Source organism: Chlamydotis macqueenii, chromosome 1, assembly GCF_036417535.1.
Source record: "Chlamydotis macqueenii isolate bChlMac1 chromosome 1, bChlMac1.mat, whole genome shotgun sequence".
NCBI classification, from domain to species: Eukaryota; Metazoa; Chordata; class Aves; order Otidiformes; family Otididae; genus Chlamydotis; species Chlamydotis macqueenii.
Genome location: NC_141556.1, coordinates 102,155,229 through 102,175,892, shown reverse-complemented (window position 1 = coordinate 102,175,892; position 20,664 = coordinate 102,155,229). Strand labels below are relative to the sequence as shown.

The window sequence follows — 20,664 nt, the reverse complement described above, 5'->3', positions numbered from 1 at the left end:
CTGTTAAATGTTATATTCTATTGTGGGATGAATTAAGGGATGGGAGGGAGACGTATGAAGAGCCAGAGGCAGCAAGGTGTCTGCAAGCTCAGCCTGCAAGAAAGAGGAGATGCGCTACCGGGGCAGGAGCAGGCTTAGTGCATCAGGGAGTAGGGGTGGTGGGAGAGGCTGCCTAAAACGGGGAGCGGGCTTAGGAGTTCAGCACACCTTATGCAGGAAATGCACATGAAGGCATAACGAAAGCCCAAATCGACAAAAACCAGCAGCACTAGGAATCACAATTTCAACACAGTTTACTACAGCTCTTAGGTGTGTTGTATAAAACATGTTATAGTGCAACATAGTACAAAGTTTTTGTTGTTGTTTTTCTTTTTTAAAAAAAACCCCAAACATTTTTTCCACATCATGCATGGATCTCTCTCTTCTCGGGTTCGTTACAGAAAGTTATATCAGAGAGAACGGTTTGAAAAGCTTCGTGTTAAAACTCGTTAAAGGAAGAGTCTGCCTTACAAAAAACAGAGAGAAGCTTGAGACTGGGCAACACACTGCCAGAGCAATGAGGAATGTCACCAGCAAGGTACATTCAGGGACCACCATGGGAGCTGCTTCCCGGGAAAGTCTGGCCTCGGTGCAGGAACAGCTGGGCTGGAAAGGGACCTATTCTGGCCGGAGGAACTGGGGCCATGGGACAGCCCTCCAGGAGAACCCTGCTTGCAGGCAGACGGGCTGGCGAGGAGGAGCGGGGCTCGAATGCAGTGCAGTGCTCTCCCAGGAAAGAATGGCTCCCGCCGACTTCCATTTTCTCTTTTTTTCCTTTAAAGCTGAAATGAGTTGCAGTTCCTGCCTAAGAGCAGTATGTACAGGAGATACTACATGTACGAAACAATACCCATTGGCTGCAGCCGCCGCTGTTTGCGCCTCGGTTCTTCATTTCCATTCACTTCTCAGCCCACCCCTCTCTTTGCAGACGCCTCATCCAGAAAGGGATGACAAGTGCGTGGGTGTGTGATACATATAGGAGTGTGATATTATGCATATGCTGGGGCCAGTAAGCAGTTACATCTCGAGGAGGCAGACTTTGCAGAGGGACGAGTGAAATTTGGGATTCCCAGCAGAAGAAGAAACCAGTGCCATTCTGGTAGAGGAGCAGAGGTGGCCGACTTCGAATGCCCCGGCATGGGATGGTCCACGACCACGTGGGTCCTCTCCAAGCTGGGAGAGAGAATGCGCGGTGCAGATCTCCCATCCAAGGCTTCACCACCTCTGAAACGTCAAGGCATCAGGGTCTGACTGATTAGTGCTACAGAGCATCTGATGAGGTCCCCTTCTCTTCACAAAGAGCAGTCCGACCCTCCCGAAGAGGACGGTGGCTGTGGATATGGTACCCCTCGTGCGCGAGGCTGGCGGGGTCTTGCGGCTGCACCCATCCAGCCCGGTTGGCCTCAGCCATGCTGCAAAAAATAAATGGCCGGACTTGCCAGGAAGACATCAAGGAAGACAACAAAAGGCCTTTTTTGGCAAACATTTTCTTCCGCCAGACATAACGTTTCAGGCATATCGGGGAGGAGGCGGTTTCCTCCACAGGACAGGGCAGGGGTACTTGGCATTACGGGGTATGGGAGCTCAGGTGCCCCATGTGGCGAGAGCCCTGGTTTGGTTCACGAGAGCCATATCTTTCACAGAAAGAACAGCATTTCCTGCCACAGCGACTGCCTACGACTAGAGCAAGTGACTTTGCCAGGAGGGGGAACTTGGGGAGAAATGGTTTCTGCTCCTAAAGCCCAGAAACAAAAAATGGCAGATGCATGCACGCACGCAGGGGAAGATTTCTCTTGGCCCAAGGGGACAGGGAAGCCCTCATGGTGTTGGTGCATTGCAGGTTCCTTGCCTTGTCCAAGCTCAGGCTGAGAAGTAGTGCAAGCTGCGGGGAAACTCGTGACACGTGGTGCTTAATTGCATGTCCCCGCTGCGTGGCATGGCCGTGACCAGGCTCCTTGGCTGAACCATCCAGGGGCTTTGACTCCAGCCCATGGAGCTTCCCCTTTCCCCCTTTCTAGAGTAATTACTTTGGTCATGTTGAAGTCTTCAGAGACTGGATCCAGCCACTTGTTCCCAGGCAACTGGAGAACAGCGGGGACCCATCTCGTCAGAGGTGGCAGCATGAACACCAGGGAGGAGCATGTCTCTGGTAAGCTGGACCATATGAAGACCCTCTTTGATACCAACAAAGTCAGGGCTTTTAGGTGTCCTCCTTCCTTTCCCCCCTTCAGTTCCTGGAGACAAACTAAACTGCTTTTGTCCTGACCACAAGCGTGCTGAGTATTCAGTCTCTCCAAGACCTAGGAATGCTCCCAAAAGGTGAATTGCCCCCTCCTGAGAGAACAGTAAGATGGAGGCAAGAAGATGCTGAGGCTACAGCCAGTCTTTGAGACGGACCTCCCAATAGCTCAGCTAACCCCTCTGGAGGTGGACCTGGCTTTGTCTGTTTTGGAAGAGGGAGGAGCTAGCTCAGCACATCTTGAGAAAAGACCTTCACTGTGGCACTGAGGGTGAGGAGGAAAAACAGTCTGTTTTGGAAAACAAATACATTTACTTCCAAAGAGATCATCCCAGGACCAAAAGCTCCCAGAGGACTCCTCGCTGTGTGGAGGGAAGCCTATAGTTCTTTGAGTGACCAAAAAAGAAATGACAACAAAAAAATTATTGGCCCAAAGTACAGCAACTGACGGGAGCAAAATTAATCCGAGAGGAACATCTGCTATGTACAGCAAGTGCAGGGACCCTCTGTCCATCGGGGTGAGGAGGTGCGTTCCCACAGGCGCTGGAGGAAGCCTTGGACCTTCCTGTCCCCACCAGCTGGGTGCTCTGCAGAGCTCAGCCGCTGCATCGGAGCACAGACACTGAAACAAATGAAACAAGAACAACAAAACCCACTATGTTCCTTATTGTTCCTGGTGTGCCTCTGCTTCTTTCTCTCTCTGTGCGTCCCCCGGTGCGCCTCTGTCTCTTTAGTCTATGGTTCCTGGGTGGATGCTGAGGACCGGCGGCTCTAGACAAGTGGGAGAGTAGTTGAGGTGAGGCTCTTTGATCCACAGCAAGGGGACCCCATTCTTGCCCTCTGAGTTCTTGCTGGAGTTTCGGCTCTTGAACCGCACCAGGAGGATGGTGATGATTAAGATGCCAAAGATGGGGAAGGGGTAGAAGAACACAAAGTAGAAGAGGGCGTCATTGGAGCAGATGACAGACTGGAGGGTGGAGCCTGGAAAGAGATACAGGATGGTCACATTTCACAGCTTCTCTGCAACACATGGCCTACAAACTTCTTCAGAAACAGAAAAATCTGATGCTCACTAATCTATCTCAATGTAGAGAGTGAGGCTCTGAGAAAAATACCAATAATGGTAAACAGAGCATCAGAAAAAAGCTATTGCAGGGCATGTTTTGGCTTTATTCCCCTCCAAGAGTTTCACGTGTTCTAGAGAGTCCTCCCTGGTGTGGATTTTCTGATATAAAGCAGGCAGCCTTGCAAAGCATCGTTTCCCTCAGTAGTGGTACACAGAGGCAGCACCCTTGGGTATTTCCCTTAAGGGCCCACAAAACTCTCATGACCTCAGCTATCTCTGGGGCCTCTCAACCATGTGATGGCTTCAAGAGTTACTGGGAGTAGGCCTTTGTGCCACAGCCTACACTCTTGCGCAGAGCTAAGCCAACTTCCAGGGCGTTTCCTAAAGGGAAGGGTTAAACCCCAGCGAGAGGGAAAATCCACTGACTTGGGGCACACCAGGCGGTAAGTGCTGTGGGGCGGGCAGCCCCAGCGCAGAGCTAAGTGCAGTGCAGATGCTCAAGCCCAAACAAGAGCTGGGCTATGAGGTATCAAGCTGATTGGAAAAGCACTAGCACCAAAGACTTGCCCTGGTGCAGGTGAGACCCACTCCCACTCACTCCTTGGCCTTTTTATCTTAGTTAAACCAAAGATGCAGGCGATGCCAGCCCCCAAGGCTGTCGCCTCTTCTCACCTGCATCCTGCACGTGAACAGCGACTGCCCCCGACTCCTCCTCCGCCAGCCGGTACCACACGCCATTGGGGTCCGCCAGCCACTCCACCACGCGGCACGAGTAGTTGCCCGTGTCGGCACCGCCAGCCTGCAGCACCGTCAGCCGGAAGAGCACTGCCGAGAGCCTCTGGAAGCGCAGACGGCCCTCCCAGCGACTGGCCTCAGGGCTGAAGATGGCGTCAGGGCCCACGCTCAGTACCGCTTCCCTCTCCTCCTGCTCCTCCTCCTCGTCTTCCTCTGCCCGGCCGCCCGCCTCTTTGGCCCGCAGGTTGTACCACGTCACAGCAAAGTGGGACTCTGGGCTGGAGCGGGACAGGATGCTGCAGTCCAGTGGGAAGGACTCCTTCTCCTGCACTGTGAGGTTGGCGGTGGCCGTGTCCACCTGCAAGGTGGGATCTGAGATGAAAAAAGGGGAGAGGTGAGCACTGAGCAAGATGCTATCATCAAAGCCACCCTGCTCCAGCACAAACTGATTGTCAGAACTCCAGTGCTGGATGAGATCCAAGCAAAACCCAAAAGCATGATGCAGCCTGCCAAGTTCCACAGGTACCTCTGTGGTCAACCCTGCAGGCGCAGCATCCTCACCTCACCGCAGACCGCCTGGCACAGGGTCTAACAGGAACTGGCTTTGAGCACTGTGCTACCACCCGACCCACACAGACCCTCGCACCAACTAACGGGCGTGAGTGTGAGAGGAGAAAGCTGCTGTAGCTCATCCAGACGCGCTGCAAGAACGTGTCAGGAAACACTGAGGTTTGGTGTGTACGTTGAGGAGCAATGTACTGCTTCTCCACCGCTACCAGTGCAAAGCGCATTGCACTCCATGCTTATTTTTCATTTCTGTGAGAGCGCTCAAAGGACTTGAAAATCAGTATGACAAATCAGAGAAGAGGATTTTTTCCAGCAATTTGGAAAGTTACTTAGGTAAGAGGTTCCTCCATAGAGATGTCCTCAGCACAGACACAGCAAGGATGCTTCCAAGGGTCTCCCTCTCTCTTTTTTTTTTTTTTTTGTCTAGCGCTTGCTGCAAGGCTAAAGAGATGTTTTTACCTAACTGAGATACAGCGGCCAGAATCCAAGATGAGTTGATTAAAGGCTGACTTCAAGAGCAATTAACATTTGGTTTAGTCATCTTGCCAGGGAACACATACTCCAGGGATCGCAATCAGTCCGGATCTAAGCTTTCATTTAAAGATTAAAAAGCCCTTTCCGATGCAGGAGCTGAGCAGGAAGGGCAAGCTGATAGCTCGCTGAAGACAGAGGCACTTTCTCCTCCAGCAAAGGCAGCTGGGCAAGCCCTTCCTAGTGCAGATCGTGGGTGTCCCTGGAGAAGGGGGCTGCTGTCCCCCAGCTCTCATCAGCCACGGGGCTGCTGTGCCCAGCGGGGCACAGCACCTGCCCTACACTTTTTAAATAGTCCCATAAGGAAAAGCTTCATTAAGGCCAAAGCTCTTCAGACTGTAGGTAATGTGAGACCTTAGAAAACATGTAACCGATTTTTTTCATTCACATCTTCCCTAGGAAGACTCTTGAGCAGAAACAGGAATGAGGGAAGCCCTGAGATTTCAGGGACTAGGCAGGTAAAAAAGAGAAAGGGAAGGAAATAGCTTGTAAAAAACAGCACAAAGCCTGCCCCACCTCAGCAGGTTAAGCAGAAAGAGAACTGCTCTCTGAAGACGCTGAGAGGTTTTTTTCCCCCCTTTGCTCACGCTTATAGTCCTGAAAGATGGGCATGGACATCCTCACTAACAAGACATGAGTCACAAGCAAGTTTAGTCATTTTGCTAAGTACTGGCTGCTATGCAAGAAAAACAAACAACAACAAAGCACTTTCAGAAAAAAAATTATCTTGTATTAGTGCACCCTCAACTCCCCCTCTTCTTCCCACTCCATATCCTTTCGCAATTCAAAATGAGCCTCAAGGATTTCCCCTGTCGTTTGTTCCCTCCTCCGTCAGGGCCGGCAATTCTCAGCCTGGATGAGAGCTGCACTTAAACCGTGCGGGCATGCAGGGCACAGGGACTGCCTGGGGAGGGGTCTCTGCTCACGCCACCTCGTCCAGCAAAGGTTCCCAAGCAAGGACCTGGCAGATAAGGGCTATGCTGTCCCCTGAGAGAGCTCCTCCTTTGCAGCACAAATCCTTCTCCGCCAGGAATGAGCACTAAAACCTTTCCAGATTCTTACCCTTTTGCCGGCTTCGTTGCAGGGTTACAAGGCTGACACCTTGCTGGAATGGACAGGCATAAAGCACCACAGCAGTCCTTACAGACTGGTTGCTCTACATGCTGGAAAGTACCCAGCAAATTAGGACCATAACTGTTATCTGACCTTTAAGGCAGACATTTAAACTTGAGTCATTTGCCTCAAAAACTAGGGAATCTGTATTTTCCAAGGTAAATTGTCCTTGCAGCTTATCTGTTGTTAAAATTGACAAAACTTAGCAGAATACCCCAGGAATCTGCTTTTGAGGGCTTAGAGGAGTCCACAAGTGCTAGTCAGTCTTTAAGAACCACCCTTTAGAAGCACAGGAGCAGGCAATTCCACTGTGTCCTAAGTCAAGTAAGCATAAGAGAAGACCAGCTTGGCTGAACAGGGAGCTCCTCATGGAGCTCAAGAGGAAAAATAAATTTTATGATCTCTGGAAGTGAGGTCAGGCTTCTCAGGAATATCACAGAGCTCTGGTTCGTATACGCAGGGAGAAGACATGAAAGACCAAAGCTCAATTAGAGTTGAAACTAGCCAGAGTTTGTCAGATAACAAGAAGGTCTTTTTTAAGTACATTAATAGCAAGAGGAGGTCTAAAGAAAACATTGGACTGACAGTTGTTAAAGATGGTCATCTGACTAACAGGGATGAATTAAAAGCAGAGGCATTCAATGCTTTTTTGCCTCAGTCTTTAATAATATCATTAGACCTTGGGCTGCCCAGTCTCCTGAGTTGGAGGACCACAAGTGTGGGAACAGTGACTTTCCATTTGTGGGCACTGAAAATGTAAGGGACCAGTTCTATCAGCCGAATGTTCACAAGTCCATGGGGCCTGATGGGATTCAGCACCGAGTACCAAAGGAGCTAGTGGATATTACAGCAGGATCCCTCTCGATCATTACCCAAAGGTCTTGGGAGTCTGGGAAGGTCCTTGCTGGCTGGAAGCCAGCCAGTGTTACTCCAATGTACAACAAGGGTGTGAAGAAAGACCCAGGGAACTACAGACCAGTAGTTAATCCAACCTCAGATCCTGGAAGAATTATGGAGAAGATTATACTGGGTACCATTGAAAGGCATTTAAAGAATAATGCAATCATCAGGCACAGTCGACATGGGTTCACAAAGGAAAAATCCTGTTTAACTCATTTAATATCCTTCTACAATATGGTCACTCGCCCAGTAGACGAAGGGAAGGCGGTGGACATAGTTTTTCTGGACTTTAGTAAGGCTTTTGATACTGTCCCTCACAGCATCCTTCTCGACAAGTTGTCCAGCTGTGGGATAAGTGAGTTCACAGTGTGCTGGGTGAAGAACTGGCTGAAGGGCAGAGCTCAAAGGGTTGTAGTGAGTGGGGCTACATCTGGCTGGCAACCAGTGGTGTTCTTCAGGGCTCAATTCTAGGGCCAGTTTTGCTCAATATATCAATGACCTGGATGCAGGAGCTGAATGCACCATTAGCAAGTTTGCTGAAGACAGTTAACTGGGAGGTGCTGTTGACTCTCTCGAGGGACGAGAGGCCTTGCAGAGGGATCTGCATAGATTGAAGCACTGGGCAATTAGCAGTGGCATTAAATTTAACGAGAACTAATGGCAGAGTCTGCATCTGGGACAGAGTGATGCCGGGCACGAGTGTAAATGGGGAGAGGAGTGGCTGGAGAGCAGCCCTGCAGAAAGGGACGTGGGGGTGCTGGTTGGCAGCAGGCTCAGTAGCAGTCAGCAGTGTGTCCTGGCAGGCAGGAGGGCAAACCGCATCCTGGGGTGCATGAAACAGCATAACCAGTCAGTGAAAAAAGGTGATGTCCCTCTGTATTTGGCGTTGGTGCAGCCTCACCTTGAGTACTGTGTGCAGTTCTGGGCTCCACAATTTAAGGATGTGAAGGTCCTCAAATGTGTCCAGAGGAGGACTACAAAGGTGGTGAAAGGGCTGGAAAGCATGTCCTATGAGGAGTGGTTAAGGACTTTGGGTTTGTCTAGTCTGGAGAAAAGGAGGCTCATTCCCCTCTACAGCTTCCTGAGAAGGAGAAGTGGAGAAGGAGGTGTCGATCTCTTTTCCCTGGTATCTAGTGATAGGACGTGTGGGAATGGTTCAAAGCTGCCTCACGGTAGGTTTGGACTGGACATTGAATTTACTGAGAGGGTGGTCAAACACTGGTACAGGCTTCCTAGAGAGGTGGTTGATGCCCCAAGCCTGTCAGTATTTAAGAGGCATTTGAACAATGCCCTTAACAACATGCTTTAATTTTTCATCAGCCCTGAAGTGGTCAGATAGTTGGACTAGATGATCATTGTAGGTCTCTTCCAACCGAAATAGTCTAGTCTAGTCTATTCTAATTTGCAACCCTTTGAAACTGGAGTTTCCTCCCTGGTTTGAACACCTGTAGCCCTTTTTTTCCCCATCAGATTCTAGAAAGAACAAGAAGCACCTGCAGTGATCCCTGATGCCTGCCTCCCTGTGTCTGGGCACAGCCAAAACAGTGGTGTTAGGCAGCAGGACCCGTCTGAACCACTATCACCGGCAAGAGGGTGGCAGGGAAGCCTGTAAGTAGCCCCTTCTCCACACAGAGGCAGGCTCCTCATAGCCAACTCTTGCCACATCAAGAAGCCCAAGCCCTCATCCCAGACGACAGATGAACCCTTGGAGCCGCGCACCCCGCATCTGCTTCTTCACCTGCAGAATGGGGAGCAGCAGCGTGAGAAACTGCCTGGACACCAGCAAGGGTCTTGGCCTCCTCTGCTGCCCTCTTTTCATGCAAGGATCCTGCCCCTGGGGCACATGCCTGGAAAGCACAGATAGCTTCTCCCATCTCATTCTTAATCAAAATGTGAATAAAATCAGAAGCTTATCCTACTGAATCTGCCCAAACTGCTGTAAAAAAATAAATTTGCAGATGCGGTGATGACAAAATCCCAAGCCCATCTAGCTGTGCTTGCAGGACTCGCTCCATGCTCCTTCCAGAAAAGCAAGGGTGCACACAAGAAGACATGTAAGAAGGCATCAGCACGGTCTGTAGCGCAGTGGTCCTGCCCTCTGCCCAGACCTGCTGTCAATGACGGACAGATGGTGACGCATGCGTTTGGTCCAAGAGGGCAGAGTGCTGCTCAGAGCTGTTGGCATGAGATCCTCCTCACCTGGCTGCTTGACAGTGAGGGTGATGAGTCCAGAGAGGTCCTCTGCCCGCTTGTACCAGCGGTCACTGGGGTCAAGGAGCCACTCCTCCACACGGCAGTCATAGGCCCCACTGTCCCGCACGGTGGCGTTTTGGATGGAGAGGAGGTAGAGACCCGGGGATGGGCTCTCCAGGTGCAGCCGTCTTCGCAGGTCACCCAGTGCTGCCAGGTCTCCATAGCGCAGGGTGCTCTGCCGGCTCAGTCGGACCACTGCTTCCTTCTCTGGGTGGCCCGGCCGCCAGACATACCACTCCACCGAGAGCTGGGACGAGGGGCTGGTCCGGCTGCTGACCAGGCACTCCAGGGTCACCCACTGGTTCTCCAGCACTGTGATGTTCTTGTGGGTCTGGTTCACTTGCAGGCGGTTATCTATGGGAAAAGGCCATGAGAAACACAAGGTGACCGAGGGCTGTGAGTGTCCTTTGCCTCCCCACAAGCCCTTCCCTCATGGCCACAGTCCCGGGATGTGATGAAAGAAATGAGGAAGGGGAGGAAAAAAAAATGGGGGGAAAAAAAAAGGAGGAAAAGAAAACAGGACTTGTGTTTTTTCGGGTCTTCGGAAAATCTCAGGCTAGCCACCAACAATGCCCATTCAGCACAGGGAACTGGAAACCCACAATCTCCCAGTAGAACCTGGGGGGTCCTAAGTGCATAGACACCTTATGAAGGGAGGTCACATCTCAATCTTTTCTCATCCACCTCCTGGGGCAGGGCAATAGCCTGGTCACACCCTGACCTCACAGCCCTCCTGTTGTGGGAAAAGGGAAAAAATCAAGGCAGAGAACGGATGCTTGATTATAGGGAACCACCACTGCAAAACGAGAAGTGGCATGAGGGCAAAGTCACAGATGGTGTTTTGCTGCCTTGGGAATGCCCCTGGTTTTTGCTCCACAATTTAACTGATGCATGGTGGGGTGACTGCAACCAGCGTTTTTATGTGAAATGACATGTCGTACACTCCTAACTCCTTAACGACTTCCTTTCAGGGGCACAGTCTGGACTTCCCTGGTACAGTCGCTGCAGCAAGCGATGGGCGCCGTACTTCCCAGAGAGAGGTGGGTGACGCAAAGGAGGAGGCAGATCACAGCTCCCTGCTCCCTGACTGCCCCTTAGCCATCTCAGGACTTCGCAGATAGAAATGAAGAGCTGGGACCAGCAGCGAGTGGCACGCTCTGGCCTCCTGCGCTCCCTACACGACCCGGCAAAGCTGTGCTGGGGACCATACTCAATATCCCTCTTGCACCCCCATCCACAGAGCTTGTATCTAGCCAGCCAAATCCAAAGAGGGAAAATGCATTAGGCACCCTAGTCCAGCCCTGCTATCCAGGTGAGTCCCTCCTGCCTGCAGGATTTTATCCTCCAGAAACAGGCACCCAAAGCCAGCAGGGACAAGGCAGGCTTCCTCATTAAGTACCAATGCTCTGCCTCAGCAGCACACGTGGGGTCCAGGCGGCTCTTAGTGCTTGCCTCCCTGCCTCTCTCCTTTGCACAAAATGAGGGCTCTGTCCCCAGCTTGTGGGGGTCATCTTTAGCTCCTCCATCAGCCCACCTTTACCAGTGATGTCTGCTGCCACAGAAACCACCAGCAGAGCAGATTTCTCCCTCCCTGGCAGTCAGCTCCCCACCTCGTTAAACTCATTACTCGCATCTCATGTGCACAGCGCAGAGGGAAAAGAGACAAGGCTCCCCGCACCTACCAGGATACAGGCACAGAGTAAAATTAAACTGTGTGCAAAACATAAAAATGCTTTCTCAGGCAGGCACACACGAGTTCTCTCTCAGCAGGTCGCTAGTCGACACTCTTGCTACGTGATGCTCTAGAGGATAAAGAAACCTGGCTGGATACAGTGGCCCTCTAGATTGTGGGGGAGGGACAGGCTTCATGTGAGAACACTGAAATGCATGCAACCCAACTTAAATGGAGGAGGGTCACATCAAAGGGGGAAAACGTCCTTCTTCATGCAGGGACGTGCAGGCACGAGGATGCAAGCAGGGGATGACAAGGCTGTAGCGGAAAGAAGAGCAGAGAATCTCTGTTGCCCCAGGAAAGCTCAGCAAGTTCACAAGCTGGGCACAAGAGCCGATGCCAAGAGGACCCCACCAGTGCGGCACGTGGTACCTGGCTGCTTGACGGTGACCTCTGTCCGCCCCGACACCTCCTCCGCCAGCTTGTACCAGGCATGGTTGGGGCTGAGCAGCCACTCCTCCACGTGGCAGTAGTAGCTGCCGCTGTCTCGGACCTCCGCCCGCTGCACCGTCAGGCTGAAGAGCCCACCCGACGCCGAGCGCTCGAACTGCAGCCGGCCCCGCAGCCCCTCCTCCTCCGCGTAGGTGCCGTACTCGAAGGCTGAGCTGTGGGTGGTCTTCAGGATGAGCTTGCCATCGGCGTCGGAGGGCTTGTGGACGTACCACAGCACGGCGAAGTGCGAGTCGGGGCTGGTCTGGGATTTCACCGAGCAGTTGAGGGGGATGGGCCGGTTTTCCACCAGAGTGATGCTCCGCTTCGACTTGCTCACCTGCAGCTTGGTCACTGGGAGAGAGGAAGGGAGAAAGATGAGGAGAGGTGGGTCACAAACATAGAAAAGAAACTCATCTGGTTTGAGGAGGACCAGAGAGTCTTTCCCCAACAGCAGGCATGGCTGCTTTTGCCTGAGTCCCAGTTGCACTGGACCTTTAAGACAAAGGCATTTAGATTTTCTCCTGACAAATTTTCTCTCTTCTTTCACCCCCTGCTCTATTCCTGGATCCTCCCACCATGTCCCTAAGCAAGAAGCTGCTTTTTCACAGTTTGTCCTTTAAAAGATTCCCTTTCTTAATTCACCATGGCCTAAGGCACCAAACCTAGCAAGAAGACTACACTCAAACTCAGTGGGTATTTTTTCTGGTGAAATCACACCACTTGCACCTCAGGGTAATGAGCTGTTGACCAACTCCAGTGCAAATAATTTCCAGGAAGAGTGAATTAAATGAGATTCTACTGCTGTCACATGCCAGCCATCTCAGTGACACATAACCCACAGACACACAATAGCTAGAGGAGCAAACGTGGGTGCAACTGAAAAAGAACGAGCACCAGACTGGAAAAGATCAGCAGGCAGCAAGCTCTGCTCCACCAGCCAGGAGCTCTGGCTCCAGGTCCACCATGGATGGCACAGCCCGGACAAGCCACAGGCACGTCACCTCCCTTGGCTTCGCAAATGTGACTGCAGTTCCCACGCAAGTAGTGAATTGGTCACACAGCGTCAAGGATGACACGGCGGTGTCATAAGCTCTTGTCTCTGCAGGGAGAGAGACACACTGGTTTCCGATTCCTCTCTCTGTGCAGGAGCAGGAGATAAAGCCTCTGCTGCTGCGTGTTCTCTGGCTATGCCTGTCACCCAAGCCTTGACCCAGGGCGCACCACTCCTCCCAACAGCTCTGCCACCACCTCCCTCCCCTTCTTCGCCTCTCCTGCGCAACCAGCATCTCCTCTCCAACGCGAGGATGCCCAGATCTGACAGCCCAAAGGGATGAGCCCTAGGCTGAGTGTGAAGCACAACACATTACCCAGGACATCGGAGCACAGTCAGGAGAACGGGAGGGAGGGTCCCAGGAATGGGAGCAGTGTGCGAGGGGTCTGGCAGGCAGCCGGTCCCCCCAGCACCCCTCCATGCAGACCCCCTTCCCAGTGCACCCTGTGACGGTGAGCACCACTGCTCAGGCATGGCTTGTACAGGGCGTCCTGACAACCTGTGGGTCTTCAACAGCCGAGAGGCAGAAGGTGGGTACCCCAGTCCTGCTCCAGGTCCAGCCAGTCCCAACCTCTCCCGCTGCCTCATGGATGCTCCCTTCTGAAAAGCAGCATGCTGTCTTGCTGCTGGGTGAAGGAATTCTGCTGGCAGCCGATAAAACTCTTAACGGAACCTAGAGAGCACCCTGGGCACGAGTGGCACGACAGAAACGTGGCACCACAGGCACAAACAACTGAAGGCTGCCAGGGGAGCTGTGCCCATCCGCACCCTGAAAACTCGCCCCACGCATCCTGTTTGCAAGGAAGCAACCTTGTCTTCTCTCTCTCACCAAGGCACAGGCTCCCCGCTTTGCGTCACGCTTTGCTTCCAGCTTCCCTTGGGCCCCAGGATCCCGGATGCCTGTCAGCACAAGCAATGAGTGGTGGGGCTGAAGGAGAGGACAGGTGCGGGCAAACAACATCAAATGGGAGGGAGGAACCCCCACCACGGTGACGCTTTCTGCTCTAACACAGCACCATCTGAGACAGGCATCCTGGTAACACATTAGACATTCCCCTGGAGCCTGGACTGCCCGTGGCTTTAATCAGTATGCTAATAAAGACTCGGTGGCTGTGTTTATGGGTATAGCAGGCAGACAGCGGAGGGAGGGAAGGAGGGAAATCGTCCCTTGTTTTTTCTCTCTGGGGACTTCAACCTAATGGAGAGATTTAGCATCATCCTGTTGTATTTCTGCTGTAGCCCAGACACACTCCTTCCCCTTTGTTTCACTTTAGGAGAGCAGCCTTAGCCACCTCGCCCACACGCATCCCACCTTCTTGGCTCACTGTTGGTTAAGAAAGGTTATTTCAAGCATTAATCAATCTTCCAAGTCCCTGGGAGATGAACCAATAAAGGGGAAGGTGATTCTCCGCAGTTTCCTTTCTCCCCCAGCCCCCTTTCCAAACAGTTTATTTTTAATTGGTGCTGGATTATTTTCTGCAACCGTTACTAAGGAAACCTCTGTTACTATAGCAACTGTGTATGTTAAGTCAGTAGCCCTATATCTATTAAAATGCAGTATATACACACGCTGCGTGTGGCGGGGTTGCTCAACATCAACACACACACAGAGTGAGCCAGGGTACGCGCAGACCGGAGCCGCCGAGATCCAAGCGTCCCTCCCAGTGCTCTTCCCACACCGCGGCACCTCCAGGAGATGAAAATCAGGAGGACAGGCATGGGGTCATTTTAAGCCTGGTGTTTAGGGCAACAGATCCGCGTCTTGTACACGACAGATGTATTTTACTGAAGCAGTGAGGTCTTGCTTCCGAACCATCATCACGGCAATTCTCACTGTGTGCAAACAGCACGGACCCCAAGGGCTCTTGGATGACCTCCGTGCAGTTCTCCCTGCTTTCATTCAACACCTGGGAAGACATCTTCTTTGTGGGGATGAGGGTAACAGGGAAAAAATCTTATGAACTCTGGCAGAAATGGGATCTTAAATTCCACACATGCACCCCAATCCTCCAAGCCCTCCCTGGCAGCCACTGCAGCCAGCATTCAGGAATTTGCCCGTGCATGCACAGTATCCCCCAAATCTTGATGAGATTATTGCTTCTACTGCTGCTACCAGCTGGAGCAGCAGGCCCTGACAGGGAATTACAGGTCTTCTCTTTGCGAGACCGCACACACTTGCACAGGTTCGTAACACTGCGCGTGAAGTTTCGTCTAGATTAGAGGTATCAGTGGTACATAATGACACCCCTGCCAATGCACTTCTCATCTAACACGACTTATTTTCCTAACTGAGGCACACCACTGAAGATGCAAGCGCAGGTTTTGCTTCCCTCCCACAGAATTAGAGAGGACAGTCTCGGTATTTTCCAATCTGTGAACACCAAATCCTTCCCTGTCCAGGTACCGGCTCCTGCACAGTAAATATGCACCTACCTCTTCTTCATCACCTTCTGCAGATCCTATAGAAATAATGCACGACTTTTACAGACCACAGGCTGAAAACTGCTGAGGAGGAAAAACTCTGGCACACAAGTTACCTTGGGGCAGCTTCACTTTCGGGCTGCAGGCTGGTTTGCCGGCTCATACAGGGCAGAGGTTCCCTGCCTGCAGTCCAGTTAAAACATGGGAAGCGTTGTGGGGCTGCTTGCACTTCTGCTCTCCCACAGGTAGGGCCATCAGCCACCACTCACAGATACGCAAACTAATCCAAAAGGCTCATTTCGCATTCGGGAAAAAAAAGATTTAACAGGGGAAAAAAAAAAATAATCCTAAAGTTAGCGGTCAGGGTGATGGTGATGGTACAATACATCAGGGAGCCCATCTCTACTCCAGCACAAAGCGGGTCTCTCTACACCCCGTGCAGCTTGCCAGGTCATGTGTAAAGACGCCTGCCATGACACGGAAATGACTGTAACGGCTGGTGCATGAGTGAGATTGCAAGAAGACTGACAGCCCAGGCATTGAGCCAGCCAAACCTCACCCTCCTGACATGGGGAAAACTCGCTTTCCTGACTTGGGGATCTGCCTGGGGAGAGAGCCAGGAAAGGGCTCGGCCTTCAAATGCTGAGTTGATCCAGTCTGCCCCAGGTGCTGGGTTTCGGTGGGCCAGGGCAGGGCTGCTTTAAGCCTCCATCGAGCAGAGGAGGCGGTGGGCACAGCGATGCGAACAGGCAGGGTTACGTGGCGTTTTCTGCTGCGCTGTCAAGGGGCTGATGTTCTCTTAACAGCCTCCCAAACATCTGCTTAGTGAGGGAAACAGGTGCATGCGTCTAGGTGAAGTTATCGTGCGTGTCATCTGCAAACCATAACCCTCTTGCCACAATGTCTCCTGGCTCCCTGGAGGGTGCCGGTAAAGAGGATATCATACCTTGATGTACTGTAATTGGCCCTGTGTACGCTATTAAAGCTTTCAATTTACACTGGCAACAAGTCATAGTTACAACCCTCATATTTTTTTTAAGCCAGCCTGGTCTCCCAGCCCCTGTGAAGCCGTGTTACCCATGTACTGAATGCATGCAGTGGTGTCAGGCAGGGGCCCTGTGCCTGGGACAGAAAACATCGGCTCTCCGATGGCACCGAGACACGCTCTCCTGCACTGCTGAGGGCATCCTGATGCATCTGCTGGAGGAGCTCCGGGAGGTTCAATGGGTGATGACTCAGGCTGGAGCATGGCCAGGACAGGGGGGCGTTACGTGCCTCTTAGGGTGGAGAGGCTGGTAAAGATGCTAGGTGCCCACAAGTAAGCCCATATGGTTGCTAGACACCTCGCTTTACAGACTGCCCTCTGGCATCACAGTCCCTTTGCACTAATTCCCAGGCTGAGGAAAACGTCCCCACTCATTTGCAGGGACACGCAAATGTCTCAGGATACCTGTGGCAGCCTCTGGTCCTCAAATCTTGCACCTCTGGGCTGGGGGCCCAGGTCCGACACACCTTACAACCACAGCAGGCTACGACACGGCTAGCTGCTCTGCAAGCTGATCTGTATGGCAGGGGTTTTCTACACACCATCAAGGAGGCAATTGGTCTCCTCAAGCTGAGCATGTGGTAAGCACAGTTATACAAATATTTGGGGGAAGGGAAAGCAGTCATTAGAGGAGGAGGAGGCCAGAGGCAGTGATGTGATTCACAGCTTTTCTGCTGACTCGCTGCCGTGGTGAAGCCACTTGGCTCCCTTCCCTCTGTTTCCTAATCATCAAGCAGGGGTTACAACACTTACCTTTATCAAAGCACTTTGCAATCTGTACCTAAAAATACTGTGATAAAAAGATGCTCTGTCTCAGACTCCTTACATCATCTTCCCTTGTAGGCAGCAAGAAAATCCAACAGCAGGAGTTCACTTCCCACCTGGGAGCCACTGTTACCAAGTCCTGAGAATGGTGAATAATTGCAGCTGAAGATACCTTCCCCCGAAAAAAGCCCCATACAAAACCCCAGCATGCTGCCCTGCAGCGAAGGAGGAAGGGACCACTCGCCAGGGAAGGAGCCAGCTCTGCATGAGGCAGCGGCCCTGGCACAGAAAGGCTGGGTGGGAGGATGGCCACCACCAGCCCACAGAGTCCCTGGGGAGCCCTGTCACCGTAGCAGGGAGGCGGTGTCCCACTTTGGAGCCTGTTGCCCTCTGGGGAGAGCTCCTCCAGAAGATGCTCTTGCCTGGAGAGAACTGATGAAGTGTTGCAAAAAGTTTTCCTGGGGAATGTCCTACTTTTAAAAGCCTCCATCGGGATTTCTTTGTGCTGAGGTGTGGGGGGGCGGGGAGCAGAAACGGGGCCAACCCAACCTGAACTGTGCCATGGTTTAACACCAGACATGGGGTTTAGTAGGCCGATCAGGAGAGACTAATTTCCAGGAGCACGGCCCCAAGGAGCTCTTCCTGCAAGGAACCCATCTCTCCCTGGCACCCTCAGTGTACAAGCCCTCATGGGCACTGGCTGGGCTTTTGGCACAAACTCAGCCAACCCCTCAGCCTGCGGTCACAACCCAGAGGTGCCTCACCGTTTCCCTCACCGGGGTCTGAAAAGCACTCAGTGCTCAAATTCCTCCTGGGGGATGTTTGCCTGGGATTCAACGGACCCATGCGCAGGTCACTGCCCTGCCACAGGCTTAGACACACACTAACGCTCAGCGCCTCCGCCAGTCCTTCTCCCTTTCACAAAGCAGGGCTGAAGGGCCTCCTCCACCTCCACACATGTTGCAAGGACATCCGTATTAACGACCGTGGGGAAGTGGGGCGACGAGAGTCAAGCAAGTACAAACCAGCCTTCTGACGCAGCGTGGCTAGGGGTGGGTGACTCACATTTACTTAGGCTAGCTGAAAGCAAACCAATGTTCAAAACTGAAAGATGTGTGAGCCCTTCCAGAGAAGACGCATCAGAGAAAAGGCATTCAGAGAAGGGAGGAAGACGAGACGTTTCTAGGAGGACCTTGTGCATTAGGCTTAACGGTGGCATCAAAATCACAGCAAAATAAAGACAAAGACTTCCAGCGCTGGGGCAGCCTCCCTGGAGATGGCAGGAACATGGCAGCACAGCTCCCAACTCCTGTTATTCTCTTTTAACAGAACACAATTCCTCCTGAAACTGGATTTAGCAAGGTTGCAAATTGCATTAGCCAACATGGGAGGCTGCTGGTGCAACAGGAGCAGGAGAAAGGGAAATAGCATTAGACTTTGCCTGCCATTATTACTGCCATTATTAACTTGTCACTTTACTGTAGTGTTCCTATAACAATGAATTATTGCCTGCAAACAGTCTGACATGATTGAATTACTGGGAGAGCAGCTCCACGGGAAGGAGAGACAACATTAACCCTTTCCTGAGGAAGGCTCAGCTGCTGCCCCCTTCTAAGCGGGCAGACAAAAGAGCCAAGGCTTCGACTTTGAACACCAACCTGCCATCTTGACCTTCAGCAGTGCTGGTTTCAGAGCAACGCCAAAAGTTTCTACAGCCCCCAAGCTGCTCAGGTCCAGGTTGCAGGTGGGTTGCTCTGGCTTGTACATGCAAACAAAAGCAAAATATAGGTCTGTCTGCAACAGCCACAAAGAGACACAGCTGGAGCTCTCCTATCTTTGCAGGTCTTCCTGCAACCTCTCTAGCCTACTAATTTTGTAAGGCTAAATCCTCACTGTTGCATGCTGCTCCCTCTCAGATAGAGAATATATCAGCCCTTTATATAAGGGCTCTGGGGAGACCTTACAGTGGCCTTCCAGTACCTAAAGGGGGCTTTTAAGAATGAAGGGGAGAAACTCTTTAGAGGGGCCTGTTGTGACAGGACAAGGGGTAGTGGTTTTAAAATAGATGGAGGCAGATTTAGACTGGATATAAGGAAAAATTTTTTACAGTGAGGGTGGTGGAACACTGGAACAGGTTGCCCAGAGAGGTGGTGGATGCCCCATCCCTGGAAACATTCAAGGCCAGGTTGGAGGGGGTTCTGAGCAACCTGACCTGGTTGGGGCTGTCCCTGCTTCTTGCAGGGGGGTTGGACTAGATGACCTTTGAAGGTCCTTTCCAACCCAAACTGTTCTATGGTTCTAAGATCAGTCTCTGGGCAAGCCACCAAACCGACCTGACTGCTAGTTTAGATGGATATGGGTCACCTTTTGTCCCCTTCCCCCTTCGCAGAGACAGTACCATCTGCTTGCACTCAGACAGGCTGTTAATCCAGCTCCACTCTCCCCTGCCTGACTCCCCCGGAGAGACGGTGCGATGGCCCTTCCACAGAGGGCTGTGCCAGGGCAGAGCCCCTGTGCGGAGCAGGAAGAAGCAGGCATGCCTTCACCCACCCAGGACATGCCCCTTGGCATCACCCCACGTGCCACACAAATGCTATCCCCACTCCCCTGGGGGTGGGAGAGGCTTTGGCCTGCCTGCCTTTGGTCTCTTCCTCCCTACATGTACAGCTCATGCTTTGCTAAAAATCAGCCACCTGACACTTCTCTCCCAAATTCAAAGCTCCTGCTGCAAATAATGCCTCCTGCAACATGGACTGGTGGGTGCTGCCAGCCCCAGGAGCAAGCCAAGGAGTTGGCTGTGACCCACCTCCTCTCAAGGACAGAAAGAGGCTGGGAATAAACCACCAAGCAACTTGCATTTCAGTACGTTCAGCAAGTTGCCACGAAGTCCATCGCCCAGCAGGCACAGGTGTTCCCCAGCCTCACAGCCTGCTGCTGCAGCAAGACGAGCTGGGTACTGAAGTAGCTGTGCACATTCGCGCTGACCGTTACCCATTCCAACAGCCCCAGCCCAAAACTGAGCCCCAAGCACAGGCATGCGCCCCGAAGCACACTGTAATACTGTAACTTGGGGAAGTGCAGCTTGATGCACTCAAAATGCTGCCGGTGGGTGCTGTGGTAAAACAGAACAGGCACCTCCCCTCGTACCCTGCAGTGGACCTGCCAGAGCATCAGATGCTTTGCTGTACCCACACCAGCTTCAGCCCCACAGAAGGTGAACACTTCATCAGCCAAACCTCCTGACAACAGACCCAATGCCTCCCTCTCCCCAAAAGCAGCACAGCCAGACTGGTGACCTACCAAACACATAGGTAATGGGTCAAGTCCATTGTCACACGCCTCATGCTGCGGCACAAAGACTGCAGGTGATGACAAGGACATCTGCTCAGCTAGGGGACAGCCTGGGATTACCAGCCATGCCACGCTGGAGCCTGTGGAGCAGCTAGCGAAGCAGGGCCTCGGGGAAGTATGCATATGTGACCCAGAAAGTCTCTTTAAAGCCCAGGAGCCATACATCTGTGAGCACATATGGAAAAGGCCGCGCGAGTAGCTGCAGGGATGTAGGAAGCTGGGAAGCCCACGGCCTCCACGGTCCAGTCATGGATAAGCCAGATACCACAGTCTTGGGATATGCCGCTGGCCTGGGAAAAGCAAGAGCTTTCCCAAGAAATAGAAATCACATGTCTCTGAAGGACAGCTAGAAACAAATATATCCCAAAGCAAAATGCCCCACAAACCTAAAACCAGAGACCTTCCTGCCAAACCCTGAAATTAA

General features: G+C 52.2%; 1 protein-coding gene across 4 annotated transcripts in view; it reads right to left on the bottom strand.

Moving 5' to 3' along the window:
* Positions 1 to 275: 275 nt before the first annotated feature.
* IGSF3 (immunoglobulin superfamily member 3) overlaps positions 276 to 20,664 on the bottom strand; it is a 102,347-nt gene continuing 81,958 nt past the window's right edge. For 3 of the 4 annotated variants that reach the window (XM_086763457.1, XM_086763476.1, XM_086763468.1), the window contains 4 exons: positions 11,548 to 11,958; positions 9,390 to 9,797; positions 4,017 to 4,451; positions 276 to 3,259 (listed from right to left, as the gene is read on the bottom strand). In XM_086763457.1, coding sequence (XP_086619583.1) covers positions 3,009 to 3,259; positions 4,017 to 4,451; positions 9,390 to 9,797; positions 11,548 to 11,958 — 1,505 coding nt within the window. In that variant the 3' untranslated portion in view covers positions 276 to 3,008. The remainder of the gene's footprint in view (positions 3,260 to 4,016; positions 4,452 to 9,389; positions 9,798 to 11,547; positions 11,959 to 20,664) is intronic. The other variant, XM_086763485.1, reaches the window with a different exon arrangement.